General features: G+C 34.1%; 3 protein-coding genes across 4 annotated transcripts in view; 2 read left to right on the top strand and 1 right to left on the bottom strand.

The window, feature by feature from the left end:
- Positions 1 to 75: 75 nt before the first annotated feature.
- On the top strand, positions 76 to 3,070 carry LOC111461653. Of its 2 annotated transcripts, none has more exons than XM_023105257.1 (4): positions 76 to 377; positions 609 to 1,117; positions 1,755 to 1,908; positions 2,715 to 3,070. In XM_023105257.1, exons 2-4 carry the CDS (start codon positions 970 to 972, stop codon positions 2,752 to 2,754), a joined length of 342 nt encoding a protein of 113 aa, XP_022961025.1. In that variant the 5' UTR covers positions 76 to 377; positions 609 to 969; the 3' UTR covers positions 2,755 to 3,070. The 2 variants fall into 2 exon arrangements, with proteins under 2 accessions (XP_022961025.1, XP_022961033.1); XM_023105265.1 differs by having other exon boundaries at positions 87 to 857; positions 1,035 to 1,117.
- A 2,494-nt stretch (positions 3,071 to 5,564) lies between these two features.
- Positions 5,565 to 8,100, bottom strand: LOC111429840 (inactive LRR receptor-like serine/threonine-protein kinase BIR2). The gene is made up of 2 exons (XM_023065885.1): positions 6,099 to 8,100; positions 5,565 to 5,847 (listed from the first exon to the last, which is right to left on the bottom strand). Exon 1 carries the CDS (start codon positions 7,976 to 7,978, stop codon positions 6,164 to 6,166), a length of 1,815 nt encoding a protein of 604 aa, XP_022921653.1. The 5' UTR covers positions 7,979 to 8,100; the 3' UTR covers positions 5,565 to 5,847; positions 6,099 to 6,163.
- A 2,488-nt stretch (positions 8,101 to 10,588) lies between these two features.
- LOC111431386 overlaps positions 10,589 to 12,398 on the top strand; it is a 6,693-nt gene continuing 4,883 nt past the window's right edge. The window contains exons 1-2 of the mRNA XM_023068012.1: positions 10,589 to 10,825; positions 11,034 to 11,210. Of these exons, the coding sequence (XP_022923780.1) occupies positions 10,808 to 10,825; positions 11,034 to 11,210 (195 nt within the window). The 5' untranslated portion in view covers positions 10,589 to 10,807. The remainder of the gene's footprint in view (positions 10,826 to 11,033; positions 11,211 to 12,398) is intronic.

The following is a 12,398-nucleotide window of genomic DNA, read 5'->3' as shown; positions in this document are numbered from 1 at the left end:
GGGGGGGGGGGGGGGGGGGGGGGGGGGGGGGGGGGGGGGGGGGGGGGGGGGGGGGGGGGGGGGGGGGGGGGGGGGGGGGGGGGGGGGGGGGGCGGTTCGTGGAGTGGACTAACTCTAAGACTCCACTGATAGGTCTATAGGCACAGGACATATGACTTTGCCTCTTGCAGGTTGCAGTTCAACAGAGAAGCCAAGCTGACTGAGACGGACATCATGGAAAAATACAGTCTTGTAAAGGGGAAAATGGAAGGGATGGCGGATAAACCGTGCTGCTATCTCATCTATGATAGGGGAAAAAACATTGGGAATTGATGAAGGAAGCTGTTAGGATCAACAAGTCCTACGCCAACCTGCTTGCTTCGGACAGAAATCTAAATGTGAAAGTTCTGCTGTCATAATTAAATTGGATCTAAACATGTGTACATGCATGCGTATGTAATAATCAATATGACATGCCAAGGGAAAGAAGAAGATATTTGAGAACATGCCAATACTTTATTCGCTTATAGTCTTCGACTTTTCATTATCCTTTAGTTTTGTTCTTCATTTTTTGGGATCCAGTAACAGTTCCACTGTATTTTCTTTGATCATATTTTCTTCTTTTTCAGTTTGCCACTTGCTAGTAGGACCACTGAGTAAAGTTTTCCAGGATTCTGAAATGGAGTCGTTGGATTGGGAAGCCCTAATATTCACATCCATGAACGTGGGAGAGAGTCCTAAACATGCACGGATCTCGTTTGCTCACATGAACGCAGAATCAATTTACAGTAATCAGAATTCTTGTAACCAGACATGCGAAGCTGCCTGCCTCATGAATTTACAAAGAAAATGGTTCTTAAGGGCATCAATCTACTTTGGTATCAGATACTTGTTTCTTAGTTGAATTGCTCTGATTTGCCTTCAGTATTGATTTGAGCCAGATTAGTTCATTGTGTACTGTGGGCTTGCGACAGCAGCGCATCTAAACAAATGGTAGTATTCATTTTTCATTGTTCTCTGATAGCAATTGCTCGTATGTTTTTTTCCAAAACAAGGTTTAAAATCAAGGGTTTCCTTGCAATATTGGGCGCTGATCAACTACCAGACACTCAAAACCAACTACCTCAATTTTCTTCAGGTGAGCAATCATTTCTCTGATGACTATGTAACATTTGGCCTAATTGGGATTAACACTTTATCTTCTTCGCAAATTTTAGTCTAATATTTGGAGATTTGGCTATGCCTCGTCTTTACGAACCTGATGTTAAGTGCTCTGAGTTTATGAGATAGTGAGATCCCCCAATTCCCCTTTTGTAGCTATAGGAAAATGCAGAAACTAAGGCGAAGAAAAAGGAGCTGATGGACACATTCTTCCACAATAAAGTGACATAAATAACTACTTTTCTGCGTTTAAATCAGATTCCTTCTCTCTCTTCCCACGCGAACACAAAGTACAGTTTCACTGATACCGTCTTTATATACAAACAAAACAGCCTTACAACCCGCCAATACCTCAGCCAACCGAATTAGTTTTCCATCTCTCTTCTTTCTTCTTTCTTAGTCTATAGTTATCCATCTCCACTTCCATGCCCTGAAAATGTCTGATTTTAGTCATTTCTGTGTTTCTGTTCTGAATGGATGATGACCATTGTTGGTCAATTGGAAGCTGTGAGTTTAGGAAAAAGGTTTGGGTGTAATGGAACCTAACTGTAGATTTTTTAGGCTTCTGTTTGGAGTTTTTCTCTTTCTTGGTATCATCTGGTTTTCTTTCATAGGAGGGATTGATAATGCTAGCCCAGCATCCAGAAGAGCGACAGACATGCAGTGGAAGGTGATTGGAAGCGAGAAGCATGTCTTTCATTGGCATTCTGATTTCTATTCTGTCAGCAAGAGAAGAGTACCAAATGGACCTGATCCAATCCATAACAGGTACGCAATTCTACTTGATCTAATATATTAAAATTGCAGATATGCTTGCTTATTTTCTTTTTCTTCTGCTCTTTGCAAGGATCTTCCGAACTATTCGTCTGTTCTCCTTCCTTTCTTTTATATTTTTTATCTCCTTAATTTTGTGGGTTTTGACGCTTTGGTGTAGAATTCTTTAAATTTTTGTCATCTTGAGGACAGAAATTTGACCATTGAATTTTGTCCCTAAAAAAAGGCAAATTAACGCGTCTGAAGGTGACCACCCTACTTCAATTAGAAGAAAGATAAGGAACTGAGAGTTCTATTACCATTAGTGAATTTAGGAAGCTACTCTATTGCCTCTCATCTCATCTTTTCCAGTTGTCGTTATTAGTTTCCTTGTTTACTACAAAATTGTGAACAGAATTCATTCAAACCCCCGTCATTTGATCATTTTAGAATAATGTATTGCTCTGCCTCTAACCAGTGTGCTTTCTTTTCTTTTTCTTTCATTGTTTGGTTTTAACAACTTGAGTTTGTTAAAGAGATGCAACAAACTATTTCAATTGATAAGTGTTGATATTGGAGATAGTCTCACTTCTTTCCCCCCATAAGAGAAAAAAGAACAAAAGTTCTTTTTTATCACTCTTTCTCTTATTTTTATGAGCTGTTAAAGGCATTGGGGCAAGAACTTGACCACTTTAGTTCATAAGCTTGACGGATTACATAAAATTGTTTCTCTTTGCAACAAAACCATTGCAGCATGATACTCTCTGTCTTTATGACATGGGCTGATGATTTTCTTTTTTTGCACAAAATGTGAATCTCAGGAGAGTGGAGAATTCCAAACAACCACCAGTTCGAGCCTAAGCAAATCGAGGAGATAGATCAGCTGCAGAAAAGGCTCAGAAATGAACAGTTAATTTTTTTTTTTTACCTGTAAGTAAATGGTTTTTATTTTTATTTTTATGCTCTCCATCAAGGATAGATCCTGCATTGAGACTTTTGTCCCCTAAAGCACTGACATGGCAACTGTTCTTAGTGGGTTTTTGGGGGTAAAGAGATTTTGCATAACTTTCCCAGAAAAAATTTCAGTTGTTAGTAGTCATCATTTATTCGATCTAAGATGCAAAGTTTTTGTTTTTCTCGGAATTTGAAGTTATTATATTTTGTTTCTTGTCGTTCACATGTATATGTATAACTTGAATTTTCCATTAATATCTTTGTTGTTTTTCTCCCATGCTTTTAGGCGACACATTCTTAAAAAGTGGAAAATGATTGATTCCTGTAATTGGTGATTTAAATAGTAAAAAGTGGCCTATAAACCTGCTCCAACTTTAATTGCTTATCCTTTATCTCGGAATTCCGCGTAAATCTTAATTAACTAATTTGTGAAATAAAGTGATGGAATATTTTCCAAATGGTTCCATAAGAATATAATAAAGGATTAAGGAATTGCTTTTGGTAGCTTCTCTTTTTTCTTTTTCTTTTTCTTTTTTTTTTAATATAAAAATTGTTTCAAGGAATGGTGTGTACCATTTTTAAAATATTTTTTAAAATCTAATTTCAAATTTGAGTAGAACTTGAAAAAAGTAGTTCTAAAAAATAGGATGGAAACAAAAGGGGGACCATTTGTACAACTTTGTCTAGTAGTTCTATCTCAAATCAGGAAAAATAATTGAAAACGAAACTGTTAAATAAATAAAAAATTAAAAAATTGCTTTTATTAAAAATAAAATAAATTATTTAGTAACTTTCGAATTTAAAATAGGAATTTTTAGGTTTGTTAGAAGAAAAAAAAAACATTAAGCTACAATTAAGTTGATTTTACAAATCATTTAACAATTTAATTGATTTTCGGAAGTACAAAAAATATTTAAATTTTGAGGGATATTTATGATGTTTAGAAAAAAATAAATAAAATTAATGGGAGAGATAACACGTGGAGAAGGATGAGGAAAGATTGGACTTTTGATAATTGTACTCAAAAGGTTTGGGAGAGTGTAAAATTCAGACAGATTCGTGAACAATGACGTGCTCTACNAAAAAAAAAAAAAAAAAAAAAAAAAAAAAAAAAAAAAAAAAAAAAAAAACAACAACAACAACAAAAAAAAAAAAGAAAAAGAAAAAGAGAAAAAGAAAAGAAGAAGAAGGGAGCGGCCCCCAAGAAAGGCTGTGGGCGCTCTCCTCCGACCGGACTCTGTCACTGTTACCTCAACACGACAGCTTCATCTTCATCTTCATCTTCTTGGTTCTTTCTCATATATCTGTTTCTTTACAAAATACTCTAATTTTTCATACAATTACGTGACATCCGAGTAAATAAGAGGTACATGAATGAACTGAAACCAAATTCAATTGAGAGCGATCCTCATAATAGAATGATTAAAGTAAATGAAAGTTATTACTTATATCAATAAAATGCATCTTCTTTTTTAGTGGTTCAATCTTAGAAACTTTATAGTTAAACGTACTTTATTTTGAGTAATTCAATATTGAGTGACCTCCCTTATAAGTTTTCCAATTATGTAGGTAAGTATAGACATAACATATTGGAAGCTTGTGTTGGTTTGTAGGGTTAGTTTTCACTCTTAATAAATGAGAAGTAAATAATGTGACCATAGTTTAAGGGAATGTCGAAGCTATCAAATGTCGAATTAGAATTTTGAATCCTGATCTGAATCTTAGACATAAGACATTACAACTCATGTTCAAAATGAATAATAGCGTTTGAAAGAAGTAAAAATGAGTTGAAGAACAAGAATGGTCAACAAATTTGTACATATAATTTAAACCATTTAATTTATTTTTTTTGGTTTGAATCGGTCAAAGTAATTATGGGAATAAAAAGATGGAAATCTTTTGAATGATTAAAAAACAAAGAGAGAACGAACAAGAAGAAGAATTATAATAAATAATAATAATAATAATAAAGAGCTGGGGACCCTTAAGCAACCCATATGCCTAGGACGAAGAAAATTTTATTTTCCTTTTTTCTTTTTCTTTTTCTTTTTTTATAATATTTTTTTTATTAAATTTCTTGAATTTTGTTCTAAGAAATACCTAATATTTTATTTTTCATAAAATAAATAAGAAAATTTGAGATTGAACTGTCACTTTTTTTTTTTTTTTTTTTGGTAACCTTTTATAAATCTTTATACGTTTGTTTATTTATTAATTATTTATTTTGCAAAAATGGTATGTATCCTGAAATTGTATTGTAAAGAAACCCACTTTTTAAAATTAAAAAATAAATAAAATAAAATTTTGAATTATTGAATTGAAAAGAAAGCCTCTCCTCTTCTCTCTCTCTCTCCATTGAATAAAGAGATTTTAAATAGAAAATTCAAAACAATAATAATAATAATAATAATAATAATAATAGGTTTAATCTCCCGCAGTTTTCTTTGAATTAAATCTATTTATTATTTATTTAATTTTTGTTTGACTCTATTTTGTTTCTTTCATATTTATTTATTTTAGTTTGACAAATTTAACAATAATAATATTAATAATTAATAATTAATATATGAATTTATACACAATTACATGTATTTCAGATAAGTTGTCAACCAAGAAATTTCAATATTCAAAAGCGTGTCATGGATAGACAATTAGATGTGTCTGGTGTTGACTTTGACCGGCTTGCAAAAAATAATAATAATAATAATAAATAAATTGTGGGAGCAGGCAAGGTTGAAAATAACCATTAATCCTGCTAAAAATCAATAATAAGAATCATTCAAAACAAATTCAGAATCTGAAAGTGAAAAACACACATCTTTCACCTTCTACATATACATACTTCTACATTTATACAACAATAACCTGAATATAATAGCACAGTTCGAGATTTGTCGATATCGAAACGAGTAGACAGTGGCACCAGGTGAGATGAAAGAAGAACACACCATTTTTGATCTTTCAATGCCTCATGATATACACATCCTAACAAGTTTTAACCTACATATAATAATACATCTATGATGAGTATACCACATAGAAATGAAATAATGATATCATTATCGACAAAATAACGACGCTACGACAGAAAAATGCTCTTATTCTCAGCTCATACCAATGACATTTTGAGTGTTTGATGGTCATTTATCACATAGCAAGAATCAATAATGAAGCTCATAAAGAAAGGATAATGGATAAATTACTTGAGAATCCAAGAACCTACACAAGTCAGCTACAAACGTGGAACTCACCAGAAGATGAAGAAATCCCAAGTCCTCCTCTATATAATGTTGGCATCTACGTGCGGTTTCTGGAACTACACGGGTTCGTTATCTCCCTTGCCGAGTAAAAGTGGGAACGCATCGTCTGGTTCAGAGAAACTGTAGTCCTTAGCCATTGATTTCATTGACTGATAAACCTGATACATAGACCACCTGTCCTTGGGCCTAGAAACAATGCAGTTCATTGTAATTTTCAGAAGTTGTAAGATTTCGTCGTCGTTCCCTTTTCCACAAAGACTTTTATCGATAACGTCCTTGATTCGACCCGAACTACTTAGCTGATTAACCCAATCCACCAAGTTACCCTTGTAGCCTTCCTCTGCTTTCGTGACTTCTAGAGGTTTTTGGCCAGTGACCAACTCCAAAAGCACAACCCCAAATCCATAAACATCCCCTTTTAGAGAAGCAACCATGGTGCTGGGATATTCGGGAGCAATGTAACCGAGCTCCCCTAAATCTCCATTAACGAAACTACTGTCGTGAGAATCCGAAGCCATTAACCTTGCCAATCCAAAATCCATGATCCTAGCATCATACTCATCATCCACAAGAATTACACTAGAACATATGTTTTGATGCATGAATGGAGGTTGGCATCCATGGTGAAGCCAAGCAAGACCCCTAGCTGCACCCAAACCAATCCTAAACCTAGTTGCCCAATCCAATATCTCACCATTTCCATGTAACAAAGAAGCCAAAGTCCCATTAGACATATACTTATAAACCAAAAGCTTTTCCTCTTCCACAACACAGAATCCCAAAAGGGGTGTCAAATTCGGGTGCCTCAACGATCCTAACCGGTTCATCTCCGTCCGAAACAGCTTCTCACCAAGCTTGCAGGTATTGAGCCGCTTTATAGCAAGCACAGAGCCATCTGGAAGAGCAGCTCTATATGTAGTTCCAGTTCTAGAAGAAACCATTATATTTTCACCATTGAAATTGTTCGTAGCAGTTAACAAATCAGCTAACTTAACTTTCACAAGAGGCTTTTGAAACAAGGAAACTTGAACTAGCTTATAGGCTCTTAATCTATCAGCCCAATCCCCATTACTCCCATCCCTATATCCCCTTCTTTTCTTCATGTTCATCCTAGAATGATACCACCACCATAACCCAAAACCTAATAACAGAGAAGCTGCAGCACCAAACACACCAGCAGCTATAATAATGGCTAGATTTTTCTTGCTCAGCCCACCACAGCTCGATCCAACAGGCCCTCCACATAACTCACTGTTCCCATCAAAATCCTCACTCCCAAATTTATTAAAAGATTCGGGAATCGAACCAGTGAGATGATTGTTCGCAACAGAAAATTTATTAAGCCTACTCAAACTCGTAAGCTCAACTGGTATCGTACCCGAAAGCGCATTATTAGACAACATTAACGAATTCAGATAAGAACATCCGGCGAGATCAGCCGGAATAGGGCCGGAAAATTGATTGTTGGACAAATCCAAATTAACCAAATACGGAAGCCACTTACAAATATGCGGCGGAATCGCACCGGAAAAGGAATTACCAGACAGATCCAGTCTCTGCAGGCTCACACAGTACTGCAAATCCTCAGAAATGGAACCAGAGAGCGCCATATCTCTGAGCTCAAGGCTCAGAATGCGATTCTCCCGGTCGTTCCAGCAAGACAGTCCGACAAATTTATTGCAAAGATTCCCGACCGACGTGTTCTTGAAATCCCAGGAACTGAGCTTTCCAAGAGGATCAACGAGCGAATCCTTAACCCCTCGAAGACATCTTATGTCGTCTTCCTGAACTGCAGAAGAAGACAAAGAAGCAGAAAGTAGAAGAAGAAGAAGAAGATGATGATAGAGAAGGAAGCTGGAGGAGATTTTCATGGCGAAGAACAAAAATCTGAGCCCCCCTGAAATGATTGCTGAGGCTCCTAAACCTGGAAACGATGGTCTCCTTTTGAGCTTTCCTCCTCACATGAATGCTTTCAAGTTTTCCATTTTTTTTTTCTTTTTATAAATATCAAAACTCCAATAATTTAAAGATAAAAAGACCAACGTTTTCCCCAAAATGCCACCCAAGAGCTGTAAAATTAAAATTGAGAGGAAGGGGTAAAATGGGAATAAAGAGAAAAAGAGGGTAATTTAGCAAAGAGAATAAAAATGGGGGGCGGAGTTGAGTTGGAGTTGTCTAAATAAATGAAAAGGTTTGACTGTCTTCCGTTAATAAGAAGGGAAAGACATCCTGTGAAGCCTTTGACTACAAACCTACCACATAAATACAATTTTGGAACAGAAAAAAACTGAAACCTTAAATTATATATTTTTTTATATATATATATATAAAATTTTAAAAAAATCCCGAAATTGGAGGGAAAATGTTATTTTTCCAAAAAAAAAAAAATTTATTCCAGCTAGATTAGTTATTCGTTCATTTAATCTTGTTTAAAAATGGAGAATTAAATCTATAAAAAAAAAATATCTTTTTTATTATTAGTATTACTTTTCTTTTTTTAATTACAGTGGTGCTATAATATAAAAACATTTTAAATATCAAATATATTTTTTCTCTACAAATCAACGCGAGTCTTTTTATAAGAGGTCACTCAATAAAGAATTACTCTATCTCAAACACCTTAGTTTTAGAGTTCATAAGATTGAGTTATCGAAAATGAAAATATATTTTGCAGTAACTATTAATTATTTTAAGATTTTCTTGACCATAACCTCTTATCTTTAGGATTAGTTTAATTTGCATGTGGTCTCAGTTTCATGAATCCCTCTTTTACATGAGTGTTACATTGCCAGTAGCTTTTTCTTTGGTTTGTCTCCAAATCACATTCTATTGTGAGAAATAACACTCTACGCTTGGATTTGGAGTTTAGATTTGACACTTTATGATCCCAACTTTCCACCATATTGGTTGCTAAACGACTACCTTACTTATTTGCCTTGAGCAATTTCATTTCAAGGTATGTTAGGCTATTTTAGTATTTTTTTTTTTTTTTTACTCGAATACCAAGCAAGATTTATTGAATCCCCTAATATTTTTTTAGCTATCAAACCCCGCTTTACATACTAAGTGGGATGGAGGCTAGAATTGGTTGGGGACGTGGACGTGGGCGAGAATGTAATCTCGTCCTAGTCCCGATTATCAAACGAAAAAAAAAAAGTTCTCCATTCACTTTCTCATTTTCTATTAAAATAGAGAATTCCTTCTCGTACATATCTCCGTCCGTAAAATAGATATCTCTAATATATATATATACAAATATATTAATATATTTCCCCATTTATATATAATTCTTAATTTTGGGTGATTCATTACCAACTTCCATAAATACTTTTAAGTAAATTAAAAACCAATTATATATAATTTAGTAAATTAAAAACCAATTATATATAATTTAGAAGAGTTTGAATCTTAATAACTCCAATTATTTTTGGATTGAAGTTCCTTATTTTCTGCAAGTTAGTCAAATTGGTTATGATTCCAAGATTTTTTATCATGTAATTCATTTAAAACCATTGTAACGCATAACAAATCTAAATCACTCCTTTGAAAGATTCTTCTGTTTTAAAAAAAATAAAAACATCACTTCTAACTTACTCAATATTATATTATACTAATGAAAATAAGAAGCATATTTTATTTTAATTTGTTTTATTTTTATTAATTAACTTAAAATTTTAGTTCATGAATTTTTAAGTTTACATCCCTCTTGATTTTTAAAATTTTAAATTTAATAAATGTCAAATAAAATTTTAATTAATTTAATAAAATATAAAATTAAATTTTATATGATTTCAATTTTTTTGTAAGATTATTTTTGTGATCACTAATGAACGGTGGAGATTGAGAGTTTCAAACGAGGAGTTGCTTACGAGATGGTACTTGGGCCTATTTGGGCTTAAAAGTGAAGGCCTTAATTAGAGTACGGGCCACTTTGGGCCTGAATCTTCTGATATGAAGCAGGCCTAGCAGAAAAATATATTAAATTATTAATTTATATAAAATTAATATCACGCGACAGACATTTTTTTATATTAAAGGCTCAAATAAAATAAATAAATGAAGCTCTTATCCGGGTAAACATAATTTCGGGGTAATTTGTAAACTTAAGCTAAAATTACAAAGATCAAACTGGAAATTAAAATAAATAAAAAATAAATAAAACTAGGCCCACGTTGAAATTGAATTATGTTTATAATGGACCTACACATACGCCATAACGACCTCGTTTCAAAATTTGAAATTGGAAAAGTTGAGCGTTAAAAAACCCGCGCTCTGAAAAATAAAATAAAATAAATTAAAAAGCCAAAAAAGTATTCAGATTTCACACAATTATTTTCCTCATGGGTCCCACAGAGCTCTTATTTCTTGCGCGCCTTTGAAACCGTGGCATCTGAATGGCTCACGTGGTAGCTATCCCAAACGACATCGTCTCGATCAACCTACTGCTTGGTACGTCGTCGTTTTCTACCTTTCCTTCTTTGTAACAGAAACCGCTCCCCCGCCGAAATGCGCCCCAAACTACCATCCCCATCTGCTTAAGTACAAACCCGAATCTGAGCAAATTCAAAACTTGAAATCGAGGGCAATTCCAACAGAATCGGATTCAACGGAGCAATTTTGTGTTGAGTTGAGTTGATCTTCTGTCCTCCTTCTGCTTCATCTGGTTAATCCGAGCTTGAAGTTTTTATATTTATTCGGCTATGGAGGACGAAGAACAGGTACTATCAGTTCAGCATTTTGGTTTTACCATTTGGTTATCTTCATTCACCATGTCAATAACCGGAAATACTATTTCTCTACTGATGCGTGTTTGCTTGTTTGTTTCTGATTCCCGATTTCCGAAATTTGGAAGTCGTGGAATCCTTTTTGTCTTTGTGCTGGAAAACATGGGATTTTTCGTTTTTTGATTCTCTTTGCGTGTTGCAGAAAATGGAGGCGCTCAAGAAGGCTTATGCTGACATAATTCTGAACACGGTGAAGGAGGCAGCGACTCGCGTAATGGTATCCAAGCGCGAAGCTCGTTATCTCCAGCAGGATCTTTCTTCTTTTAAGGATGAGTCGCTCAGGCTGCTCCTTCGCTTGAAGAACATGGTCGATTCTAAGGTAATCTTTTTTAGCATTATCTTCACTTTCTTCTTCTTCTTTCTTGTTCATTCTCAAAAATTTTAAATTCATTAATCGATTATGCTTTTGTAAATTGCTGTGCATTTGTGAATTTTATCAATGTTTCTTCTGGATACGCTTATTTTATCATCGTGTGTCTCTGATGGTTTGTTAGCCCGCTATGGTTTTTTACATTGTAATAGCACTCTAAGGTCCCACTATGCAGTGACCTGTTATCCATTGATTTATTTGGCTAATTTGTTTATCTGTAAGATAATGGTCTTTACAATTACCGGCAGAAAAGGTGTCATTGTTATAAAATACATAAGTTTCTGACTGAATTGTATTCAGGGGAATGCCTTTATCAGGCAGCAACACACTAGAATCTAGCTTCAAACTGATGGAACTAAGAGCCAAATAGTGATATTGTATGGTAATCGCAATGAACTTCGAAGTACGCCAAAATTTTTGCTTAATTAGCTAGATTTGTATTTCTCACTATTGGCTTTGGAAACTCAATTTTCTTCATTTATGATAACTTCTGTGTTTGTGTGTTGCTTGTGAGTTCATTTGAAAATTTGTGGCTACATTTCAGTTTTATGAAGTCTCTGGAACCATTAGTAGAATTAAGTACTTGAAGTTGATGGCATCTAAATGCAGAACGTAATTGGATTCTTTTGCATTACCCTTCTCACAATTAAATTTCATCCCTTTGGAGTTACCAAACCTACATTCTGATTCAGCAAAACCATCGTTGAAGATGAACTGAAATTTCATGTTTTCTTGATTATAGTTTATTGCAAATGGCTAGAGTTCTAACCCCTACATATAGTTCAAGGGTCTTCCCCATTGTAAATGTGGTTACCAAAATTAATCACTTCGGGCTAATAGTCTGTGTCAATGAGATTATGACTTTTAATAATTTACATTAGTTTAATTGAAATCTTATACTAATTTCTTATAAGTTATCATTTGTTTCCTTTTCAAAATTCTGATTAATGTTGCTTAACAAGTATGTTAAAACAAGTCAAGATTCATAAAGATGATAAGAAATTCGGTGGAGTTTGATGTTTGTCGAAGAATTAAGTTTTCTTTTTCAAGCAAAGAATTTATGATACTAAGCCTTTACATATATATATATATATATATTTTTTTTTTTCTTACATCTTTTAATAAGAAACATATGAT

This window comes from Cucurbita moschata, unplaced genomic scaffold (assembly GCF_002738365.1).
Source record: "Cucurbita moschata cultivar Rifu unplaced genomic scaffold, Cmos_1.0 Cmo_Scf00002, whole genome shotgun sequence".
Classification (NCBI taxonomy): Eukaryota; Viridiplantae; Streptophyta; class Magnoliopsida; order Cucurbitales; family Cucurbitaceae; genus Cucurbita; species Cucurbita moschata.
The sequence above is the reverse complement of the archived record's forward strand: the minus strand, read 5'-3'. Positions and strand labels throughout refer to the sequence as shown.

What these genes read in the sequence shown, in the direction of transcription:
- LOC111461653 (XM_023105257.1), top strand. Translation starts at nt 970, where the DNA reads ATGGTAGTATTCATTTTTCATTGTTCTCTGATAGCAATTGCTCGTATG. An exon ending in ACTACCTCAATTTTCTTCAG is followed by an intron (nt 1,118 to 1,754) that starts GTGAGCAATCAT and finishes TTTCTTTCATAG; the next exon opens with GAGGGATTGATAATGCTAGC. An exon ending in CCTGATCCAATCCATAACAG is followed by an intron (nt 1,909 to 2,714) that starts GTACGCAATTCT and finishes TGTGAATCTCAG; the next exon opens with GAGAGTGGAGAATTCCAAAC.
- LOC111429840 (XM_023065885.1), bottom strand. Translation starts at nt 7,978, where the DNA reads ATGAAAATCTCCTCCAGCTTCCTTCTCTATCATCATCTTCTTCTTCTT.